The sequence below is a fragment of the Ovis canadensis genome, chromosome 4, assembly GCF_042477335.2.
Source record: "Ovis canadensis isolate MfBH-ARS-UI-01 breed Bighorn chromosome 4, ARS-UI_OviCan_v2, whole genome shotgun sequence".
Lineage (NCBI taxonomy): Eukaryota > Metazoa > Chordata > Mammalia > Artiodactyla > Bovidae > Ovis > Ovis canadensis.
The window spans coordinates 43,413,275-43,438,784 of record NC_091248.1 but is presented as its reverse complement, the minus strand read 5'-3'; the positions used below and the strand labels follow the sequence as shown (position 1 = coordinate 43,438,784).

General features: G+C 39.2%; 1 protein-coding gene across 3 annotated transcripts in view; it reads left to right on the top strand.

Moving 5' to 3' along the window:
• MACC1 (MET transcriptional regulator MACC1) overlaps nucleotides 1-18,816 on the top strand; it is a 98,778-nt gene extending 79,962 nt beyond the window's left edge. For 2 of the 3 annotated variants that reach the window (XM_069587630.1, XM_069587631.1), the window contains exon 5: nucleotides 17,299-18,816. In XM_069587630.1, coding sequence (XP_069443731.1) covers nucleotides 17,299-17,511 — 213 coding nt within the window. In that variant the 3' untranslated portion in view covers nucleotides 17,512-18,816. Of the gene's footprint in view, nucleotides 1-8,165; nucleotides 8,431-17,298 lie in introns of all 3 variants that reach the window. The other variant, XR_011256610.1, reaches the window with a different exon arrangement.
• The last annotated feature ends 6,694 nt before the right edge of the window (nucleotides 18,817-25,510 follow it).

The window sequence follows — 25,510 nt, the reverse complement described above, 5'->3', positions numbered from 1 at the left end:
CAGGAGGCTGTGATCATAACTATCCCCAAGAAAAAGAAATGCAAAAAGGCAAAATGGTTGTCTAAGGAGCTGAGAGAAAAAGAGAAGCAAAAGGCAAGGAGAAAAGTAAAGATATATCCATCTGAATGCAGAGTTCCAAAGAATAGCAAGGAGAGACAAGAGAGCCTTCCTAAGTGATAGATGCAAAGAAATAGACGAAAACAACAGAATGGGAAAGACTAGAAATTTGAAATACCAAGGGAACAAAACATTTAGAAATACAAAAAAAAAAAAAAAAAAAGAAACACCAAGGGAACATTTCATGCAAAGATGGGCACAATAAAGGACAGAAACAGTATGAACCTAACAGAAGCACAAGAGATTAAGAGGTGGGAAGAATACACAGAAGAACTATACAAAAAAGATCTTAATGACCCAGATAACCATGATGGTGTGGTAACTGACCTAGTGCCAGACCACCTGGATTATGAGGTCAAGTGGATCATAGGAAGCATCACTATGAACAAAGCTAGAGGAGGTGATGGAATTCCAGCCGAGCTATTTCAAATCCTAGAAAATAATGCTGTTAAATTGCTGCACTCAATATGCCAGCAAATTTGGAAAACTCACAAGTGGCCGCAGGACTGGAAAAGGTCAGCTTTCATTCCAATCCCAAAGAAAGGCAATGCCAAAGAGTGTTCAAACTACTGTACAGTTCTACTCATCTCACATGCTAGTAAAGTAATGCTCAAAATTCTCCGATCTAGTCTTCAACAGTACATGAACCTAAAACTTCCAGATGTTCAAACTGGATTTAGAAAAGGCAGAGGAACCAGAGATCAAATTGTTAATGTCCTTTGGATCACAGAAAAGCAAGAGAATTCCAGAAAAACATCTACTTCTGCTTCATTGACTCCATTAAAGCCTTTGTGTGGGTCACAACAGACTGTGGAAAATTCTTAAAGAGATGGGATTGCCAGACCACCTGACCTGCCTCCTGGGAAATCTGTATACAAGTCAAGAAGCAACAGTTAGAACTGGATATGGAACAATGGACTGGTTCCAAATTGGGAAAGAAGTACATCAAGGCTGTATATTATCACCCTGCTTATTTAACAGGGTGCAGAGTGCATCATGTAAAATGCCAAGCTGGATGAAGCACAAGCTGGAATCAAGATTGCTGGGAGAAATATAAAAAAATCTCAGATACGCACATGAAGCCACCCTTATGGCAGAAAGCCAAGAAGAACTAAAGAGCCTCTTTATGAAAGTGAAAGAGGAGAGTGAAAAAGGTACCTTAAAACTCAACATTCAGAAAATGAACGCCATGGCAGTGTGATCACTTCATGGCAAATACATGGGGAAACAGTGGAAACACTGACAGGCTTTGTTTTCTTGGGCTCCAAAGTCACTTCAGATGGTGACTACAGCCATGAAATTAAAGACACTTGCTCCTTGGAGAAACACTATGAGAAACCTAGACAGCGTATTGAAAGTAGAGACATTACTTTGCTAACAAAGGTCCATCTAGTTAAAGCTATGGTTTTTCCAGTAATCATGTATGGATGTGAGGTTTGGACCATAGAGAAAGCTGAGCACTGAAGAATTGATGCTTTTGAACTGTGGTATTAGAGAAGACTCTTGACAGTCCCCTGGACACAAGAAGATCAAACCAGTCCATCCTAAAGGAAATTAGTCCTGAATATTCAGAAAACGAAGATCATGGCATCTGGTCCGATCACTTCATGGGAAATAGATGGGGAAACAGTGGAAACAGTGTCAGACTTTACTTTTTGGGCTCCAAAATCAGTGCAGATGGTGACTGCAGCCATGAAATTAAAAGACGCTTGCTCCTTGGAAGAAAAGTTATGACCAACCTAGATAGCATATTCAAAAGCAGAGACATTACTTTGCTGACTAAGGTCCGTCTAGTCAAGGCTATGGTTTTTCTTGTGGTCATGTATGGATATGAGAGTTGGACTGTGAAGAAGGCTGAGCGCCGAAGAATTGAGCTGTGGTGTTGGAGAAGACTCTTGAGAGTCCCTTGGACTGCAAGGAGATCCAACCAGTCCATTCTGAAGGAGATCAACCCTGGGATTTCTTTGGAAGGAATGATGCCGAGGCTGAAACTCCAGTACTTTGGCCACCTCATGCGAAGAGTTGATTCATTGGAAAAGACTCTGATGCTGGGAGGGATTGGGGGCAGGAGGAGAAGGGGACGACAGAGGATGAGATGGCTGGATGGCATCACGGACTCGATGGACGTGAGTCTGAGTGAACTCCCGGAGATGGTGATGGACAGGGAGGCCTGGTGTGCTGCGATTCACGGGGTGGCAAAGAACCAGACATGACTGAGCGACTGAACTGAACTAATTCATTGGAAGGACTGATACTGAAGATAAAGCTCCAATACTTTGGCCACCTGATGCGAACTGACTTATTGGAAAAGACCTTGATGCTGGGCAAGACCGAAGGGAGGAGGAGAAGGGGACGACATATGATGAATGCTTGGATGGCATCACTGCCTCGAAGGACATGAGTTTGAGAAGCTCCGGGAGTTGGTGATGGACAGGGAATCCTGACATGCTCCAGTTCATGGGGTCGCAAATGAGCAACTTAACTGAACTGAACTGAAATAAAAATATTCCTGTGATGAGCACATATAAAATGGCCTATATCTGTGTTTCACATGAGTGCAAACGTTTTCAAGATATTTCACTTAAGGAAAAATTGTCTCTCTAGTTAGATAATGACTTGACAGGAGGCATAATCTATATTCTCTGCTTCCTTTTTGAGCATAGAACTGGGTATTAATGTCTTGAGAACATTTCCTTACTTTGAAGTAACTATGTCACCTGTGTGTGCAGGGTATGTCTGCAGACTAGAACCTGGCAGCCTACAGTCCATGGGGTCTCAAAGAGTTGGATACAACTGAGCACAAGCACACACTCAGACACCTGTCAGGGTAGCCAAAATCCAGAACACTGACCGCAGCAAATGCTATTGAGAATATGAGTAACAGGAACCCTCATTCATTGCTCATGGAAATACACAGTTATGTTGGAGCGTCTTGGCTGTTTCTGGCAAATGAAACATACTCTTGGTATATGATCCATCAGTCCTGCTCCTTGGTATTTACTCAAAGGCAGTGAAAACTTTTGTCCACACAAAACCCTGTGCATGAATGTTAAAGCTTCTGTATTCATAATTAGTAAAACCTGGAAGTAACCAAGATGTCCTTCAGTAGGTGAATGTGAATGGATAAGTACACCGTGGTATACTAGAATATTACATGACAATGAAGTTTTATTCAGCACATAAAAAAATGAGTTATCAAGCTATGAAAAGACGTGGAAGATCCTTCAAATAACATTACTAAAGAAAAGAACCCAATCTGAAAATGCTATATACTGTACAATTCCAAACATATGATGTTCTGGAAAAGTCAAAACTATGGAGACAGATCAGTGGTTGCCAGAGTTTGGAAGAGAGGAATAAATAGGCAGAATGCAAAGGATTTTTGCCATAGTGATGAATACATATCATTTTATATTTGTCCAGACCAATTGAATGTACAAAGCTAGGTGTTAACCCTACACTATGGACTTTGAGTGCTTATGATGTATCAGTGTAAATTCATCAGTTGTATCCAATATACCACTGTGGTGAAGGATGTTGATAATGGGGAAGGCTATGCATGTGTGGAGGCTGGAGATAAATGGGAAATCTTTGCATCTTCCTCTCAATTTTGCTGTGAACCTAAAACAGTTATAATATATATATATATATATATATATATATATATATTTCCAAAAAAAGTTGTCCAGTTGAAATCAGGGCTTGTTTTTTTTTTCTCACTAAGCTCTGGTTTTAAAAAGATTTTACATAGAGTTGTTTATCAAGGAATTTTGTTAAATATCCAACTTCTCTCAAATTGTGGTTGTTTTCAGTTTGTCCTCCCGGCAAATATTCATAGAGGCCAGCTAACAGCCTACTTTTCCTTTATTTACTTTAGCACAGCCCAAATCACGAATGACTAAGTCTATGCCTGAGGCTGATAAATACTCAGAAGCAGAAAGGAAAACCTCTGTGTGTCTTTCTAGGGCCTGTTGTTCAATTTTTGGTGCTTGCTGTGCTAAGTCGCTTCAGTCGTGTCTGACTCTTCGCAGCTCTATGGATTGTAGTCTGCCAGGGTCCTCTATCCATGGGATTCTCCAGGCAAGAATACTGGAGTGGGTTGCCATGCCCTCCTCCAAGGGATCTTCCGGACCCAGCGATTGAACCCACGTCTCCTGTGGCTCCTGCATTGAAGGTGTCTCTTTACCGCTGTCTTCTTTACCCGGGAAGCCCCCATCACTTTGGTGCATATGGTTAAATGTTTAGAAACTAATTCATAGTATATTGGCTTCAAGCTATTCCGAATAATCTATGAGATTCTTTACCTTTTAGATTATGTACTGTGAAGGGTAAATGTGTGCTAGTTTCCATGTCTCTGAAAAAAGAAAAAAAACCTGTACAATATTTTTTTCTTAAGGAGGAGATGATTCTTCAATGAGACTAATTTACAGGTTAAGCAGTTGATTTCAAAACATACTTTTATTAGTTCTGGATAGGGTATGCAGAGGGAGGGTATTGAAACTGAGGCAAGGAGATAACAAGTTCTTGTGGTTCCCATGCTGCTTTTTATTTCCTTTATCTCACTTCCTCAGTGGACATGCATTTAGAAAATTTCCTCCTGTGTGTGCCAATGCCTACAATCAGCTTCTTTTCACTCACTTTCCTTGCTGTTCAACTTCTCCCTTTTTCCTTTGTTCTATTTTTATTTTATCTAACAGTTATCTGGCACTTACTCTGTGCCAGTCGCTATTCCAGTAACAGTTCAAAAATTAACTTATTTAATCCTTTCAACCAAAAACTTGTGGGGTGGATACTAATGTTATCTGAGCTGTAGGGAGGCTAAGTAACTTGCTCAAATGCACATAGCTAGAAACTCACAGAACCAAGTCTGGAGCACAGACCTTTGACTTTGGGGTCCTTATACTTTAACCCCTACACATTGACCACCAATTCAAATACAGTATAGTGGCTGAGTGGCAGAGCTGGGAGTTATGGTTGGGATGGGGAATTTAAAAAGCTCATTTCTTTTTTTTTCAAGCCATGTCATGATTCTATCAAAATTTGTCTCAACGCCTCAGCCAGTTTAAAAATGGATTATCAAAAGAGTGTCACATTTTTCTTTTGGCCACTTTTTATTCTTCTATAAGATGAAAAAAGCTTCTCTCTGGAGATGTCTGAGAACAACAATTTTAAATTAACCATTGCCCCAAGTAAAATTTTAAGAAAAGTTATTCAGTTTTTCTAATGATGTCACAATTCCTACATAAAAAGCAAAGTTACACAACCTAGAATATGATTATAAGCAAAATGTGTTTTTCAGAGTATTTCTTTTGAGAAAAGAGTATATTTACACTATACAAAGAAAAATTTCCTGTGAATGTTAGTAAAATTTTTTTCTGAGTTTTTCTGAGCCTACTTTTTTTCAAAATAGGTAGCAATAAAACATTTAAAAAATGAGTCCATATTTAAAAGCAGTTGTATTTTACAAGTAGAATGCTGGGGGTTTAGGGGTCAAGATACTCACCAGCCTAAACTAGGTATCCTTTATTTAACTTTCTGGAGATTATTACTATTTATGACAGAAGTGATTTCCTTAGCAACTGTCTCACATTGGTCCCCTGCCTAACAATAAAGGCTGTGCTCTTTCCATCTTACTCAGTATGAACATTTATTCACCAAGGACACTAAAGGTTCACTTCCCCTTTTAAACTACCTCTGGCAGTGCCCACTGGGCTCCACCTCCACCTCAACAGGCACCAATAAACCTGCTGAGGCTGATCTCTTGTCTGATTTACCAAAATGGGCCATCCTCCCATAGAAAAGTCCAGTGAAGTCAACATTCCTAATGGTAATATTTTTTCATCTCAGAATCCATTCATTTATAGAGAGTTATAATAGGCAATATTTATATGTTTTGCCATCTGCACTTAATCAGTGAGAAGATAATTCTCTGTCTTATCTTCTAGCAATCTTTTCCCTCCTCGTTCTCCAACTGGCTGCTGCAGTGTTCAGAGCACTTTATTTTAAGTCTAGCTTTAAAATGGTAAAGTAGGAATCCTTAAACAGGTAATTTTATTATTTTTTTATAGCTGAATGAAAGTTCTAAATGGAGTTCTTCCTACTTTTTTAGACTCTCACCTCTGTATCCTTATTCAGTATTTAAATCATCCATACAATTAACATGTTTTCTGTGATTATCAGTTCTCAACATTGGAACATAGGAACTACAACAAACACAGAATGAAAGATATGATTTTTTTCTCTCTGAAGTCACATTTCATTTGGCATGGGAATTGGGATAAACTGTTAATATTTGCATTGTTATATTTTCAAAGACATATATGACTAGATGCTAAAATAAGTGAATATAAATAATAATGAGAATAATAGTTATATGTTTACTGTGTGTCATCCAATCATTATGAGCGTTTTCTTTACAATATCTCCTTTACTTCAACAAACTTTTCAAGGCAAATATTAAACAATTTTCTTTTTGCAGATATGCAAACTGAGTGAATACATTTGTGTTAGCTATCCAGAGTTATGTGGCAGATAAGTGACAGAAGTAGGATTTAAATCTAGGTTTGTTTTACACACAGTTCTGTTCACTGTGCTCTGCTGATGATAACTTCTTTTCAGAGTTAACTAAATAAAAGATAATCAAAGAGTCAGGAGCTTTCAGAGGGCATATCTTAGTCCTGAAGGATAGGTAACATGTTACTAACTGGTGAAGACTAGAGGAGATTTCAGGGCTCAGGATACAGTGACTTCTAGAGGCCACTGAGGAGACCACTGAGTGTTTGAGGAGATAGGCCATTTTAATAATTATGAGGAGATATGGCTGGACATAGATATACTTTGGAGAGTCTTGAATGACTGCCAGACCATTGGTTAAAATTCCTTGTCTGGATTTCTGTCCCAGCTCTACCAGCTATTAGCCTAAGACCTTGGACACATTACTTGACTGTTTTTAGGAATCACTTTTTCTTGTAAAATGAAGCAAATAATACTCTCCTATTCTTCAGATGTTTGAAGGATTGAAATGTGAAATATTTGGGACAATGCTTTGCACATTGTAATAGCTAAATACATGTTATTTATTATTTTGTCTAAGAGGAATAGGTGAATGTGACAACTGTGTGACAATGCGTGATTTTGAAAAAGGGAATGAAGTATAATAATTTTTAAGTAATATAGCCAAGAGTAACCATAGAAAGAATGTAGATAAGGGAAAAACCACAGTGATTTTATTTTATTTTTTCTTAATATAAATTTATTTATTTTAATTGGAGGTTAATTACTGTACAATATTGTATTGGTTTTGCCATACTTCAACATGAATCTGCCACAGGTATACACATGTTGCTCCCCATCCTGAAACCCCCTCCCACCTCCCTCCCCGTACTATCCCTCTGGGTCATCTCAGTGCACCAGCCCCACAGTGATTTTAAACCTTCTTCTGAGAGACTGGCAAATGGTGATGCACAGAAAAAATGAGGGGAGGGGGTGGAAACCTGGCTGATCAGATTTTTCTTACTGGCTTAACAGCATTTAATTTTCTTTGGAAAATATCTCTTATAAAAAGTGAAAGGAACATCCTTGTACTCTTATGGTTTTCTGGTTCACACTGCAACGTATGGACTCTGCTTATAGAGTGTGGTATTGCCTGGTTTTGTATCTGGGCCTGGCTCAGGTCTAGCCTTGGTGCTTATGTCTATGGTTTGCTGCTGTTTTACAGTAAGAAATATATTAATAATTTCTTTAAAAAGAGAACATATTATATGAAAATTCATCTACCAGTGGCAAAGTGTTTAGAATAATTTCTCAGATGTTCATTGTTTGTACTAGAGATCTGGCACAGTGACATAACATTTAGACTATCATGGTTTATTTTGTAGAGTACTATAATGCTCGGTACTATAATCTGTAATTCTAAAAATATACACTCCTTCTTTTTTGAGATGATAGAATAGAGAAAAAAGACATCACAGTGTAATATATGGGGAAACACACTGTATTCCTGTGATATGTGGTTTAATTCTGCATTATATATCTGATTGGGTTCCCAGGTGGCTCAGTGGTAAAGAACCCACCTGTCAGTGCAGGAGACGCGGATTTGACCCATGGGAAAGAAGATCCCTTGGTATAAGAGATGGCAACTCACTCCAGTATTCCTGCCTGGGAAATTCCACAGATGAGCCTGGAGGGCTACAGTCCATGGGGTCACAAAGAGCTGGATACAACTGAGCGACTAAACAACAACAACAATGTGTCTGATTAGCACACTAAAAATCAGATAGAAGTAATAGTCATATTAGGTTAAATATTACAAAGGTATTTTAAAATGTATTTATAAACACTAATATTTGTATTAGAATTTAGATTTTTCTCCATCAAGTTTTATTATTAATGATCACAAAAAAATTCAGAAAACCGGTGTAGCTAATTATAAGACTTAAATTAGTATTTATTAACAATCTAATACTGAAATAAATGTGTGGTAATACTTTGGTGAAATGGCCTCATATTTATAGCCAGGTGACCTGGACTTGTTTCCTACCTAGGTTTTCCTACCTAGGTTTTCCTAAGATGTTAGACTGTTTTGACGTAGTAGCAAGGAATGGGTCTTCTGTCTTCCTCTGCTGCTGCTGCTGCTGCTGCTAAGTCGCTTCAGTCCTGTCTGACTCTGTGAGACCCCAAAGACGGCAGCCCATGCTTAATCCCTGAAGTTTCAAGAGGTTATTTCTAGAGCAAACACAGCTGTCTCTGCCCAAAGGGACTTTTCGAAGAGAATCTTAGGTCAAATTTTAACCAAGTCCAAGTGCTGTCTCCTTTCTAAGGAAATAGGGATGCCTGATATGTTAGCCTCCTTTCTTTTCTGAAGATAATGGCAACCTCATCTTCAGTAATATTTATGTATTTACCGACTACAAGTGATGGAAGGACCACCTGGATATTGTAAATGATGCACTGAAGATAGAACGCATATAATTATCACTAATGAGGCAAATTTGCCTTGATACATCAGATAATTGTACTTAAAATGAAACATTGCTTCTATAGTTTCATGAGGAAAGTAGGTGGATTATTAATTCTTTAATGTGGCAAAATGTAATTATCTCAAGGTAGTTAAAACCACTTGCGTTCTTTATACTATTCATATTTTATGAGCTAAAATAAGATGAGGAATGCTTTGCTCAATTTGAATTGCTTTTGTTCATGTTGCATTTCATTATCTATTGCATTATCTAATACATCTGATTGGCTTTTAGGAACAAGCACTCTAAATTTGGAAAACTCTATCCTGTTTCATTTCTTTTAGCATCACACATTACTTTTTCACTGCTCCTTTACATTTTTATTTGTCTTCTAATATCTGAAAGATAAATCAAAGACGTATTCCTACTATAAAAATTCTGAGGATTTGGAAACTGCTCAGACTTCATAGGTTAAATGCTTTACTGATGCTGCTGCCCTTTATACAAAGAGATCATAGCACAGAGGCGAGAAATTAACAACTCTCGGCTTTCATCAGCCTCATGCTTCCTATTCAAAGATGAACCCATAAACACCATGAAGTTAACATAAAAAATCTTAAAGAGATGAGAATGATGCCTCTGTGTCAAATACTTATGATAAAGATGAAAAGGCTGATGGAAATTGTTTTGTCATTAGGAAAAATTCAACAAAAACAAACCTTCAAGAGCATGTTGTCCTTTTGATTAGTCAGAGCATTAGTGCAGAGTTCCTGAATATCTTTCCTTAGATCATAGCATTGAGCAAGAGAGGAAGAACTATTTTTAATCCACTGAATAGATATAAGATAACATAAACCTGGAAGAGTTCTTGGCAGTCCACAACTCATTTCCAATTTTTTTAGATTCAACTTAGATCATCCTAGAGGTTTTAACTTAGATCATCCTAGAAAGAAAATTGTTAATTCTACTCATTTTATTCATTCAAACTTTCCCAGAGCAAATAATTTTGTTTTCTCTTTAATTTATTATAAAGTTTAGAATCCTTTGTTGTCTTACTATGTATGTTTATTTGGATATAACTTCATAAAGTCCATCAGTTCAGTTTAGTTCAGTCGCTCAGTTGTGTCTGACTCTTTGTGACCCCGTGGACTGCAGCACGCCAGGCTTTCCTGTCCATCACCAACTCCCGGAGCTTGCTCAAACTCATGTCCATCGAGTTCGTGATGGACATAAAGGCCATAGTTAATTAATGTATGCAAGTTATGTTTTTTGTCTTTGCCTATGATAACATATATTCACTTGCTAAGAAAACTAGAATGATTTTAAACAATAAAAAGTGCTGAAGAAATAAAAATGTAAGTATTTAAGAATTTGAGCCCTATTGTCATATACCTATACCATATAGGACAACAAACAACTGATTAGACTATTGCATTGATGAAAGCTGGACTTCTATCATGCTTTGTTAAGGCAAATCTTAATATAGAAAAAGTTATATTTACTGTGCTTAATATAGAAAAAGTTATATTTTGAGGGAAAATATAGATCCTCAAATTTAATATTTCTCATCAGTGTATCAAGTACATAACTACAACATATGCTTTTGATCTAATCCCTTCTCGATTATTCTTGATACTTGCCCCCTTAATTACCTGCCCCAATCCATAATTATTTTAATGTTTGTCTGTCTTTATGTCTTTTCTGCCTAAAGAAAGTTGACTTTTCTCCTTGAATATGTTACATTTGCTACCTCTTTAATCCCCAGCAGCCCTAAATTCTCCATCTGGCTAAGTTAGGATTCACACCAAATTCTCCTTTCAGTTATATAATATCACTTTTTACAGACTATTTTCCTTTGAAACGTAGTTTTATCTTCCACTGCCTCTACTTCTAGTGTTGTCTCTCTTCCCTTAACTTCCAAATCCCAGATGCGACCCGTTTGTTCTTTGGCTTCCAGTTCCTTGGCGCCTGCTTATACCTGCAGTCTGCCTTTCACTCTCTTGAAACTGCCTCCTCCAAGGTTACCAAATTCCTATTAATTGCCAAAATCCTGAACTTTTTCCATTTTCTTTCATGTTTCCACATCACTTGATGTTCCAAGTAGCAGAAGTAACAGAAGAGAGACATCTTCAGTGAGAGAGTGCTATGCTGGTAGAAGTTGTACAAGTTTGTCCAGGGAGGAAAAGCCCTAATTTATAGCTTTTACTACTGTCCTCGGTGTAAATTCTTCCAACATGGATGACTTTAATCTTCCAGTGTGTCACTGAACATGGAATTGGGAAACTGCATGAACATAAATTTGTGTGAGCAAACCATTGAATGTCCTTTGGGGGATACTATCTAGTCTAACTTTTGCAGCATGAAGCAATCTGTTTCATTTTTCTATTACTCTAACACCAGCTTTTCTCCACCCTTTTATTGCTTCTGTTTCTTAATTGTGGTCCCCAATTGTAGACTTCATTATGGCTTAAACTTTTTACACCTTTATTTTCCTCCTTGTCATTTTCCTCTACTCTCATTCTTTTCACCATCACTTTAGCATGAGTTATGCTAAACCCTTGCCTGCTCCCTAGAGGTCATCTCTCTATTTCAGTTTCTTATTGGGGATAACAGATAGCCCCTGCTTTACTTCAAACTTAGTAAGGCTGAAACCCTACTGCCTATCTTTCCCTCACCAAAAAGTACAATCATATCCTATTGAAAAGTATTAAATGCATCCTATATGCCAGACACTTCATGAGGTGTTTTGGACACAGACATAGAGATTATTATCACTGTTTTATAGAATAAAAATTAAAAGCTCTGATAATTTGATAAGTTTACTGTAACTATCCCATGTCATGACATACGGTGCTAAGTTGCTTTAGTCGTGTCATATTCTTTGAGACCCTATAGACTGTACCCATCAGGCTCCTCTCTTCATGGGATTCTCCAAGCAAGAATGCTCCAAAAGAAAAAGGAAATTGGATATGAACCCAGGATTCTGAAATCAATTCTCATCTTTCTATTACAGCATAGTGCTTCTCAGTTGATGGAACTGCCATTTTTTTTTTTGTCTTACATTGAATTATAATCTGCAAGTAGTTTTGAATTTTTCTAAATTATTATATACTACCAAATCTTGTCTGTTCATACACTGGGCCAGCGTTTCCACAAGAATCAATCTCCCTTCCATGCTATAAAACTTCTAAAAACAAGAGCTCTGCTATATTCATTTTATTCCTTTTCCTTATAGCAGTTGCTCAATAATTTTGATTTAAAAAGTGAAATAACTAACAACAATGTATTTCAAACATTTTCATTGAATGTGTACCACAGTGGTATTTCTCTGTCATCTGTATTGAGAGCCACCAATGATATTATATATAGCAGAACAAATTTTCCACCAAAGGAATATCCAGGTTTAGTTCGCAGCAAATAGGAGCAAAAACGGGATGCAAAATGTGCTCATGCTTTAGTACAAATCATGAAGTTTACCATGTGTTTATAGTTCAAAACCACTATACCTATTTCTAGGTAGCTTATAGTTTAGACTCCAGGGGATTTCTAATGAGTGTAGGGGCAATATGTCTCCTTGTATTTCTGACAAATACAGGAGACTCCTGGGAAGTCATTTCCCACTTCAGAGGTCCTAATTAGGATCTGGGACTCAGCAATCTATCCACATTCCGCTGAATTGCAAAAACTGGTGATACTGTTATGCTATCAGTACAAATTACCAAACTTGAAGGGATTATGTGGCCCTCTGCCTTTGGCACCCCACTCCCGTACTCTTGCCTGGAAAATCCCATGGTTGGAGGAGCCTGGTAGGCTTCAGTCCCTGGGGTCGCTAAGAGTCAAACACGACTGAGTGACTTCACTTTCACTTTTCACTTTCATGCACTGGAGAAGGAAATGGCAACCCACTCCAGTGTTCTTGCCTGGAGAATCCCAGGGATGGGGCAGCCTGGTGGGCTGCCGTCTATGAGGTCGCACAGATTTGGACACGACTGAAGTGATTTAGCAGCAGCAGCTGCCTTAGTAAGTGGGTAGATATACCACTGGACTTCTGAATCTGTACTTTCTAATTCCCATATCACTTTGGTGTATTACCTGCTTCTGACAGCACCAAGGAGCTGCTTTGTGACTGAGTATGCCTCAGGTGTTTTCTGTACATAACAATCTGCTGTACTGTGACAAGATACTTGACACAGAGCTTTTCTACTCAAGAAAGTTAGTGAAGGTATATACTTGGAATCTGCATCGTAGTGCACAACCTGAAAATTACCCATTCGCTGTCCTTAAGAGACATCTGTTCTCTGTGATACTGTGTCATTATCTCGGTACTGAAATGCTCTCAGTTGCTGTTTATCATATCATCAAACACGTCTTTTCATCAGACTCAGTCACTGGGGGGCTTAAAATAAAGTCTTAGATGTCTTTAGCTATAAACATTAGCATTTTAAACAATATATAAAAAGTTGAAAAATAATGTACCAGTTGGTTGAACATCAGGGAATTTTAAATGAATCCAACATAGATTATAAGTTTAAAGCTTTTACAGAGGTATAGGATATAGAGTTAGATATGGATTTAGAAAAGGCAGAGGAACCAGAGATCAAATTGCCAAATACGCTGGATCGTTGAAAAAGCACGAGTTCCAGAAAAATATCTACTTCTGCTTTATTGACTATGCCAAAGCCTTTGACTGTGTGCATCACAACAAATTCTTAAAGAGATGGGAATACCAGACCACCTGACCTGCCTCTTGAGAAATCAGTATGTAGGTCAGGAAGCAACAGTTAGAACTGGACATGGAGCAACAGACTGGTTCCAAATAGGAAAAGGAGTACGTCAAGGCTGTATATTGTCATCCTGCTTATTTAACTTATATGCAGAGTACGTTATGAGAAATGCTGGGCTGGAAGAAGCACAAGCTGGAATCAAGATTGCCAGAAGAAGTACCAATACCTCAGATACAAAGATGACACCACCCTTAGGCAGAAAGTGGAGAAGAACGAAAGAGCCTTTTGTTGAAAGTGAAAGGGGAGAGTGAAAAAGTTGTCTTAAAATTCAACATTTAGAAAATGAAGATCATGGCATCTGGTCCCATCACTTCATGGGAAATAGATGGGGAAACAATGGAAACAGTGAGAGACTTTAATTTTGGGGGCTCCAAAATCACCGCAGGTGGTGGCTGCAGCCATGAAATTAAAAGATGCTTACTCCTTGGAAGAAAAGCTATGATCAACCTACACAGCATATTAAAAAGCAGAGACATTACTTGACCAACAAAGGTCTATCTATTCAAAGCTATAGTTTTTCCAGTAGTGATATATGGATGTGAGAGTTGGACTGTAAAGAAAGTTGAGCGCTGAAGAATTGATGCTTTTGACCTGTGGTGTTGGAAAATACTCCTGAGAGTCCCTTGGACTGCAAGGAGATCCAACCTGTCCATCCTAAAGGAAATCAGTCCTGAATATTCATTGGAAGGACTGATGCTAAAGCTGAAATTCCAATACTTTGGCCACCTGATGCAAAGAACTGACTCATTTGAAAAGACCCTGATGCTGGGAAAGATTGAAGGCAGGAGGAGAAGGGGACAACAGAGGATGAGACAGTTGGATGACATCACTAATGCGAAGGACATGGGTTTGAATAAGCTCCGGGAGTTGGTGATGGACAGGGAGGCCTGGCGTGCTGCAGTCCATGGGGTCACGAAGAGTTGGACATGACTGAGCGACTGAACAGAACTGAACTGAGATATACCCGCTACAGAATAAACTATTCAGTTAGTGTTTCTGTGCATCTTAGCAGTGATAGGCAAGACTGAATCTGACAGTAAGGTTCTATTACTGTGCCTCAACTCATTTTGCATGGCAGAGTATTGGTGGAACCTACACTTTGGGAAGTTTGGTTTCAGTGTGAGTGTTCAGGAAAGTAGATGAGAGAACACCTCATTCACAGTTTACTGTGATGGAAGATACAGTGCTTGGTGAGGATAAATCTTATATACAGAAATATGGTGTGATTTCTGTTGCTGCATCAAGACCACATCAATATGGTTTAACTGATAATTTTCTTCCATTCAGTATCCTGAAGAATCAAGCTTTGCCTGGAGAGGTGAAAATACAGGTGTTCATGGCTTCCCAGGAATGCCAGTTGAATAAATAACATAAAACTATACTTTGGTCTTGATGCCTACTCTTTCATTAATATTTAGATTGAAATGAAACATAGCAGAACTCCTTATTTAGGTCTTTCATTCTGTTAGCTTCAATGTAGAGTATATGGAGATATCAGTGAAGGGTGACAATTAGATCTCAAGGCCCTGCTTCACGTGATATTACTATTAATGGAGGCTCTATTTTAAAGGGGCAGCTCTGCATAATATGTCACTCACAGTCTGTGTTCCTGCACTTTGCAAGTGATAAAATCACAAATGAATTAGTTTAGCGAACCCAGAAAGTAGCAAGTAACAAAGTTTATATTCCAAATATTCTGATTAAAAGTACAGGGTTCATTTTGTTATTATCCTAGAAAAAATGTATTTTAACCTGGCTATGTGTCTGTGTGTGTTTTCTACAGTTTGTCTTATTTGGTCAGCCTTTGTCTCTATTCTCTCTGAGGCTGGTTGCCTTGGTTACCATTATATACACCCTCTTTTGTGAGGTTCCTCTTTGACGTACATTTATTTCTATGGAAACAATGAGATCATTGGTATGGGTAGGTGCTTTAGAGAAAGCACAATGAAGTATTGAATATCTATTCTTCTTTTGGTTATTAAAATATATCATTAAATTATTTTTTAATTAGAGAGGTATATTTCTGTGTTCCTTTTGACTTGATCATGAAGCTACATTTTTACTTATTTATAGACTTGCTCATGAAAAATAGATGGGGAAACAATGGAAACAGTGAGAGAATTTATTTTGGGGGGCTCCAAAATCACTGCAGATGGTGACTGCAGCAATGAAATTAAAAGATGCTTGCTCCTTGGAAGAAAAGCTATGACCAACCTAGTCAGCCTATTAAAAAGCAGAGGCATTACTTTGCCAACAAAGGTATGTCTACTCAAAACTATGATTTCTCCAATAGTCGTGTATGGATGGAAGAGTTGGACTATAAAGAAAGCTGAGCACTGAAGAATTGATGCTTTTGAACTGTGGTGTTGGAGAATACTCTTGAGAGTCCCTTGGACTGCAAGGAGATCCAACCAGTCTATCCTAAAGGAAATCAGTCCTGAATATTCATTGGAAGAACTGATACTAAAGCTGAAGCACCAATACTTTGGCCACCTGATGCAAAGAACTGACTCTTTGGAAAAGACCCTGATGCTGGGAGAGTTTGAAGGCAGGAGGAGAAGGGGACGACAGAGGATGAGATGGTTGGATGGTGTCACCGACTCTATGGACATGAGTCTGAATAAGCTCCAGGAGTTGGTGATGGACAGGGAGGCCTGTCGTGCTGCAGTCCATGGGGTCGCTAAGAGTTGGGCATGACTGAGTGACTGAACTGAACTGAGACTTGCTCAAATACAGTGACTTAAAGCATTAGATATACTGTTCAGCTCCTTCTTGTTATATATGGTGTGGTAAAGATCACCACAGATACATATATAACAATAAAAGAGTTATGACTTAAACCTTAAAATTGTGTCAGAGAGTGAAAAGTTTATCAGTAATATTTGTTATAATAAAAAAAATTGCACAAGGAATTCACATGAAGAAAATGAGCAGTATTTAGATGAATCTAGAAAAAAAGGCCCTATTATGGTCATTGTTTTTAAAATCTAGAGTTTTAGAAACACAGGGATATAACAGGAGTGATAGTTATTAAAACATATTTTCTGTGATATTGTACTTGCCAGGTGGTACTAGTGGTAAGGAACCCATCTGCCAATGCAGGAGATACAGTAAACATGGGTTTGATCCCTGGGTTGGGAAAATCCCCTGGATGAGGAAATGGCAGCCCACTCCAATATTCTTGCCTGGAAAATTCCACGGACAGAGTAGCCTTGCAGGCTATAGTCTGTGGGGTCACAAAGAGTTGGACCTGACTGTGCGACTGAGCATCATCTGTGACGTTAAATAAATGTGTGTAAATATGTATGTGTGTATATATATATATATATATAATTAGTATTCTGTTTTCAAATTTTAAGAACCTTTTTAACCCTTTTTTAAAGCATCTATTTTCCTCTCTGACTTATTTACAAACTAGTCTAATTTTTTTTCCTTTATAGATGATGTGGAAACCTGCCTATGATTTTCTTTATACTTGGAGTGCTCACTATGGAAACAGCTACAGAGATGTGTTACAAGACCTACAATCAGCTTTGGACAGAATGAAAAACCCTGTGACCAAACAGTGGCGAGACTTAACTGGAGCTTTAATACTAGTGAATTCTTTAGAGGTTTTGAGAGCAACTGCATTCTCCACTTGTGAGGAAGTATAGAAATGAAGGATACGTTTTGAGAGGAAGGAGTAGAGGGAGAAAGGGGTGTGTGTGAGAGAGAGAGAAAGGAAAAGACTCTCATAAAAGTATTGCTTTTAAGAAAAAAAAAAAAGTTTTTCCTGGTGAAAACATAGCCTAACACAAAATCCAAGGATGGGTTTTATAATCAAATATGTATTTTTGTGTCTCCCTTTCACATACAAACATTAAGCTGCTTTATTGTTGAGAAAAGAAAGAAAAAACTCTTTCTCCCTTTCAAAGTTACTCTTAATTTCTTTTAGTTAAAACAAATGACTGCCGGCATTATTACATCACACCGAAACCCAGATAATCCAGAGGCTCTCAATAAAAACACTGGAATTTTGCCAGCAGACAGGTAGAGGGAGAGGAGAAAGAAGCAATGCTCTGTGGCCAGGCACCAGACTACATACTTTCTCTAGCTGATCTCTTTTATTTCCAGTGGCATTTGTTAGGATTATTCCCATTTTTCATGTGAAGAAACTAAGGACTGGAGAGGACAGTCAGGGCTATACAGCCAGTGTGGAGCAGGTTTTCTGTTTGCAAAATCTGGCTCTTTTTTTTTTTTTTTAAGAAAACAGCACATGGGAATATAGTTTAAAAAACACACAATGCATATTAAAACTTATGGGTAATTATTTCTTCTTAATTAAGCTCTCTGCTCTATTCTACCATCTCATGAAAGTGCCAGAAGGAAGAAACGACTGGAAATCTGTTTTCTGCATCCACCAACTGGAATTTTTCCCACCTTCCTCCATCTTGAGGTCTAGCTAATCCTTCAACTTTTTCTTCAGGATCATAATGCAGAGTAATTCTTTTAACTGTCAAAGACTTTTTAAGAAGGAGGGTTATTTTTTAAAAGCCTGATTTATAGCTGCTGAATGCAGCCATCTTATCTACCAGAAACACTGATACCTGTGAGTGTGTGTGTGCATGCTCAGATGTTTATGTAATCATGTGTATGTGTGTGTGTTTCAGAATGTTTTATAAATCTTTTGGAATACAAAGATTGTATAGAAATGTAGGCAAGTATAAATGCTAACTGTTAGAGAGTTGATAAGGGATGGTCTGTGCTTACTCCTGTGTCCAGTCCTTTGGCTGTCTGCCTCTGTTTATGTGCTCTAGACAGTCACTCATTTATTGTCATTCAGTTGACAGAATGTGTATACCCACTTTGTGGCAGATGCATAGATGTTTGAGGTTAATAATGGGAGAAAAACAGCATGATCCCCCTGATTTCAGTACTGCTGAAGTGATAGAGGCAATAATAAAGAATTATACAATTAATTTTATTTAAAATGGCATCTGCAATACCAGCTGCAGAGGAAAGGCTGGAATGCCAAGAGATATAGATTTGGTGGGGAGGGGTGGAGGGAGAGGTGGGGGAGGGGTGGGGGGAGGGGTGGGTGGGATCATGTGGACCAGGGAGATCACATAAGTTTTCCCTGGTAAAGAAATGGTGAGCCTGAAGGAGGATCAGACATTGCTTCTTGTCTGGAGAGGGTGGAGAGGGCAGTTCCTCAATGCATTGAAGACCTCAAGCAGGAAGGGAGCTCAGGAGATGCAGGTATCCAAGGTGAAGGGCTGGGAAGGGTGAAGGAGTGAAGGAAAGAAAGAGAAGTCTTCAAAGGTAATGTGGATGAGCTGAATAAGGATTTTATTTAAGGATCCTGAATAAAACATGTCCATTTGGCTAAAAAGTAAAAGCAGAATCATTTTAGAGCTTTTAATACACCCACCCTGAGGTATTTGGTATGCTGGCAAAGGTAATTTGAATTAGGATTTAAGATCTTTAAGGCTTTTAATATTTATATTTGATGACAAGTGAATACAGCCTGCCCAAGAAGTTATGTACACACATTCAAGGACAGAATTTATTTCAGTTGAAAATGAATTCAGGGAGAAGGGAGAAAAAAGAAACAATCTGTAAGTTCGGAACACAATCATTTTTAGTGGTGATTTTGCTTTTGCTTTCTTTAGAACATTCTTGGAATCTTATTAGCATGTCAGCAAACCAGAGAATTTCGGGAAAGGATAATAAGGAATTAATAACTGGGTTTTTCCAGGCTCTAAGATCTGAGACAACAGAGATCTTGTGAGTTGATTAGGGCAGTAAGATTAAATAAATCACTCAGGTTTATCACATCAGAGTCTTGTGATTGTGGTTGGGAAGTTTAAGAAGAGTTTTAAAAATGAACAGTATTATCTCTCTAATTTAAGGATGAAACAACAGTTTAAATATTAATATACACAACGATATCTTACAATCTCATAACAAATCCTTTCAGAGGAATTTTAAACCCATGTCCAAACATTCTGTTCTTTTAAATATATTCTAACATTTTTATAAATCATTTCCACTTTTCTGAATTTTATATTTTTCTTCCTATAATGGATTTTCATAATCAGAAAAGATTAGCTCAGTAATCACAAATTGCCTTTAACATTTGGCAGCAAATCAAGAGAATTAATAAGGCAATTAAATCCCATCCTTGACATCATTAAAAGCATCAAAAGCCATTAATGTAAAACTTCTTCAAGCATTTGGAAACTGGAAAAAGCATAGCTGGTTCTTTCAGTTCCTCAGGCTTTTCGCCTAATGATGAATTAGGATGAGATTCTTGTTTGGAGCTCAGCTTGCAATGTAGTAATTTTTCTATGTAAGCCACAGATCCTCTACTTCCTTCTGTTAAAGCCTTAATATGAAAGTCAATTAAGGAGGTGCAAGTAATAGTGTGTCATTAACTGTTCATGCCAGTCATGAGTACAGCACACTTTCATGTTCTGTAATGTAGAAAATACCACATGAAATTTTGAAACTGGGGATAACTAGGTCTCTGGAAGGAGCAGAATGCATTACATTAATGGATGGTGTTTGTCTAAGAAATGTTGCTACTGCTAAATAGCTTTGAATATGTTATATGTAGATACAATGAAGGAAATGCATTCAAAATCATACAGTACAATACATAATTGGAAGTTTCAAAATGGATTTGCATGCTGTGCTGTTGTAAATTATATTTCCTATAATTTTTTCATGTCTAAGGAATATTTTAGGCACTATAAAGGAAAGAGAGATAATAAAAATTATGTCTCTGAAGGCTTTTCCTGTTTAAATAGATTTTTTTTCTTTTTATATCTACAAACTTCTTCCCCTTCCATATGAAGTTTCCTTCACGTGCTGCTGTATAATTTAGTGAATTCCAGAGTTCTAAAGAGGTGGGGTTAACCCAAAGACTTTCTTCAGAATAACATAATTGTTGAAATTTGGTTTCTTGCATGCTTATTTCCTAGACCACAACATGAATAAGTGACTTATGGATACACTACAGTATTTCAGTATTTCACTAACTGTTGTAGAAATCTGTGGCTTTTGCATACATATTTTACCTTTTCTTTTTATACATTTCTAGGCCTATGGAGGCCAGAAAGCTTTAAATCTAATAGCTTTGCAATTCTGAATAATAGTGTCGGTTCACGCATGAAGGGGAGCTTCCCTAGTGGCTCAGATGGTAAAGAATCTGCCTGCAATGCAGGAGACCCAGGTTCTATCCCTGGGTTGGGAGTTCTCCTGGAGACGGGTATGGCAACCCACTCCAGAATTCTTGCCTGGAGAATTCCATGGACAGAGGAGCCAGGCAGGCTACAGTCCATAGGGTCACAAAGAGTCAGACATGACTGAGCAGCTAACACACACACACACACACACACACACACACACACACATACATGAAGGAGTGATGGAGAAATTAGTACTGGGTAATAATTAGTAGTCTGCAGATGTCCATGTATAGAGTCTTCTCTTGTGTTGTTGGAAGAGGATGTTTGCTATGACCAGTGCATTCTCTTGGCAAAACTCCATTAGCCTTTGCCCTGCTTCATTCCGTATTCCAAGGCCAAATTTGCCGGTTACTCCAGGTGTTTCTTGACTTCCTACTTTGCATTCCAGTCCCCTATAATGAAAAGGACATCTTTTTTGGGTGTTAGTTCTAAAAGGTCTTGTAAGTGTTCATAGAACCGTTCAACTTCAGCTTCTTCAGTGTTACTGGTTGGGGCATAGACTTGGATTACTGTGATATTGAATGGTTTGCCTTGGCAACGAACAGAGATCATTCTGTCGTTTTTGAGATTGCATCCAAGTAATGCATTTTGGACTCTTTTGTTGACCATGATGGCTACTCCATTTCTTCTGAGGGATTCCTGCCCGCAGTAGTAGATATAATGGTCATCTGAGTTAAATTCACCCATTCCAGTCCATTTTAGTTTGCGGATTCCTAGAATGTCGATGTTCACCTTGCCATCTCCTGTTTGACCACTTCCAATTTGCCTTGATTCATGGACCTGACATTCCAGGTCCTATGCAATATTGCTCTTTACAGCATTGGACCTTGGCAACTGGGTATCGTTTTTGCTTTGGCTCCATCCCTTCATTCTTTCTGGAGTTCTTTCTCCACTGATCTCCAGTAGCATATTGGGCACCTACTGACCTGGGGAGTTCCCTTTTCAGTATCCTATCATTTTGCCTTTTCATACTGTTCATGGGGTTCTCAAGGCAAGAATATGAAGTGGTTTGCCATTCCCTTCTCCAGTGGACCACATTCTGTCAGACCTCTCCACCATGCCCGGCCATCTTGGGTGGCCCCACAGGGCATGGCTTAGTTTCATTGAGTTAGACAAGGCTGTGGTCCTAGTGGGATTAGACTGACTAGTTGTCTGTGATTATGGTTTCAGTGTGTCTGCCCTCTGATGCCCTCTTGCAATACCTACCATCTTACTTGGGTTTCTCTTACCTTGGACGTGGGGTATCTCTTTACAGCTGCTCCAGCAAAGTGCAGCTGCTGCTCCTTGCCTTGGAGGAGGGTTATCTCCTCACCGCCACCACTCCTGACCTTAAACATGGAGTAGCTCCCCTCAGCCCTCCTGCACCGTCGCAGCCACTGCTCCTTGGACATGGGGTTGCCCTTCTCGGCCGCCGCCCCTGGCCTCGGGCATGGGGTAGCTCCTCTGGGCCGCTCCTGTGCTGTCACAGCCTGGCACTCATGGCCCCCGCCCCGGGTCTCGGATGCGGGATAGCTGCTCTCGGCTACCGCCCCTGACCTCAGAGGTGGGGTAGCTCCTCTTGGACCCCGCCTTTGACCTTGAACACAGGGTAGCTCCTCTCAACTGCCACCCCTGGCCTCGGATGCGGGGTAGCTCCTCTCGGACGCCGCCCCTGACCTAGGATGTGGGGTAGCTCCTCTCGGCCATGCTTCTGTGAGGTCCTTTGCAGCCGGGGCGCTTGCGAAATCAGATTGATTATATTCTTTGCAGCCAAAGATGGAGAAGCTCTATACAGTCACCAAAAACAAGACCAGAGCTGACTATGGGTCAGATCATGAACTTATTGCCAAATTCAGACTTAAATTAGAGAAAGTAGGGACAACCACCAGACCATGCAGGTATGACCTAAATCAAATCCCTTATGATTATACAGTGGAAGTGAGAAATAGATTTAAAGGACTAGATCTAATAGAGTGCCTGATGAACTATGGACGGAGGTTCGTGACATTGTACAGGAGACAGGGATCAGACCATCCCCATGGAAAAGAAATTCAAAAAAGGAAAATGGCTGTCTGGGGAGGCCTTACAAATAGCTGGGAAAAGAAGAGAAGCGAAAAGCAAAGGAGAAAAGGAAAGATATAATCATCTGAATGCAGAGTTCCAAAGAATAGCAAGAAGAGATAAGAAAGCATTCCTCAGTGATCACAGCAAGAAATAGAGGAAAACAACAGAATGAGGAAGACTAGAGATCTCTTCAAGAAAATTAGAGATACCAATGGAACATTTCATGCAAACATGGGCTCGATGAAGGACAGAAATGGTATGGACCTAACAGAAGCAGAAGATATTAAGACGAGGTGGCAAGAATACACAGAAGAACTGTACAAAAAAGTTCTTCAGAACCAAGATAATCACTGTGCGATCACTCACCTAGAGCCAGATTTCCTGGAATGTGAAGTCAAGTGGGCCTTAGAAAGCATCACTACGAACAAAGCTAGTGGAGGTGATGGAATTCCAGTGGAGCTATTTCAAATCCTGAAAGATGATGCTGTCAAAGTGCTGCACTCAATATGCCAGCACATTTGGAAAACTCAGCAGTGGCCACAGGACTGGAAAAGGTCAGTTTTCATTCCAATCCCAAAGAAAGGCAATGCCAAAGAATGCTCAAACTACCGCACAATTGCACTCATCTCACATGTTAGTAAAGTAATGCTCAGAATTCTCCAAGCCAGGCTTCAGCAGTACATGAACCATGAACTTCCAGATGTTCAAGCTGGTTTAGAAAAAGCAGAGGAACCAGAGATCCAATTGCCAACATCCGCTGGATCATCGAAAAAGCAAGAGAGTTCCAGTAAAACATCTATTTCTGCTTTATTGACTATGCCAAAGCCTTTGACTGTGTGGATCACAACAAACTGTGGAAAATTCTTCAAGAGATGGGAATACCAGACCACCTGACCTGCCTCTTGAGAAACCTATATGCAGGTCAGGAGGCAACAGTTAGAACTGGACATGGAACAACAGACTGGTTCTAAATATACATCAAGGCTGTATATTGTCACCCTGCTTATTTAACTTCTATGCAGAGTACATCATGAGAAATGCTGGGCTGGAAGAAGTGCAAGCTGGAATCAAGGTTGCTGGGAGAAATATCAATAACCTCAGATATGCAGAGGACACTACCCTTATGGCAGAAAGTGAAAGGGAACTAAAAAGCCTCTTGATGAAAGTGAAAGAGAAGAGTGAAAAAGTTGGCTTAAAGCTCAATACTCAGGAAATGAAGATCATGGCGTCTGGTCCCACCACTTCATGGGAAATAGATGGGGGAACAGTGGAAACATTGGCAGACTTTATTTTGGGGGGCTCCAAAATCACTGCAGATGGTGATTGCAGCCATGAAATTAAAAGATGCTTACTCCTTGGAAGAAAAGTTATGACCAACCTAGATAGCACATTAAAAAGCAGAGACATTACTTTACCAACAAAGGTCCATCTAGTCAAGGCTATGGTTTTTCCAGTGGTCATGTATGGATGTGAAAGTTGGACTGTGAAGAAGGCTGAGTGCTAAAGAATTTATGCTTTTGAACTGTGGTGTTGGAGAAGACTCTTGAGAGTCTCTTCGACTGCAAGGAGATCCAACCAGTCTATTCTAAAGGCAATCAGTCCTGGGTGTTCTTTGGAGGGAATGATGCTAAAGCTGAAACTGCAGTATGTTGGCCACCTCATACGAAGAGTTGACTCACTGGAAAAGACTCTGATGCTGGGAGGATTTGGAGGCAGGAGGAGAAGGGGACGACAGAGGATGAGATGGCTGGATGGCATCACCGATTCAATGGACGTGAGTTTGAGTGAACTCCAGGAGCTGGTGATGGACAGGGAGGCCTGTTGTGCTGCAGTTCATGGGGTCTCGAAGAGACGGACATGACTGAGTGACTGAACTGAACTGAATAATTATGGCAAAGGAGAAAATTCCAGAGCAAGCAGTGCTGTTGTAGTAGTGAGTACAACGTGAAAGGCTTATTCTATAAGATACTAGTCCAGGGATGGCAGCTGTGGCTTCTAATTTTTTCCTATCACTTCCTAAGAGACTTTTGACCTGTCATTCAGCCTCCTCAGGCTTCCGTTTTCTCATCTGTAAAATAAGGGGCTCGAACTGGGTAGTCTCTAAAGTCCTCTTAGGCTTAAATGTTTATGAATGGCTAATGAATGGTATATTTTATGGGTTTTATAGATTTATTTTGCTATGAGAGAGTGAGTGAAGTGAAGTGAGTGAAGTCGCACAGTTGTGTCCAACTCTTCCCAACCGGGAAGATCCCCTGGAGAAGGAAATGGCAATCCACTCCAGTACTCTTGCCTGGAAAATCCCATGGACAGAGGAGCCTGGTAGGCTACAGTCCATGGGGTTGCAAAGAGTCGGACACGACTGAGCACCTTCACTCAC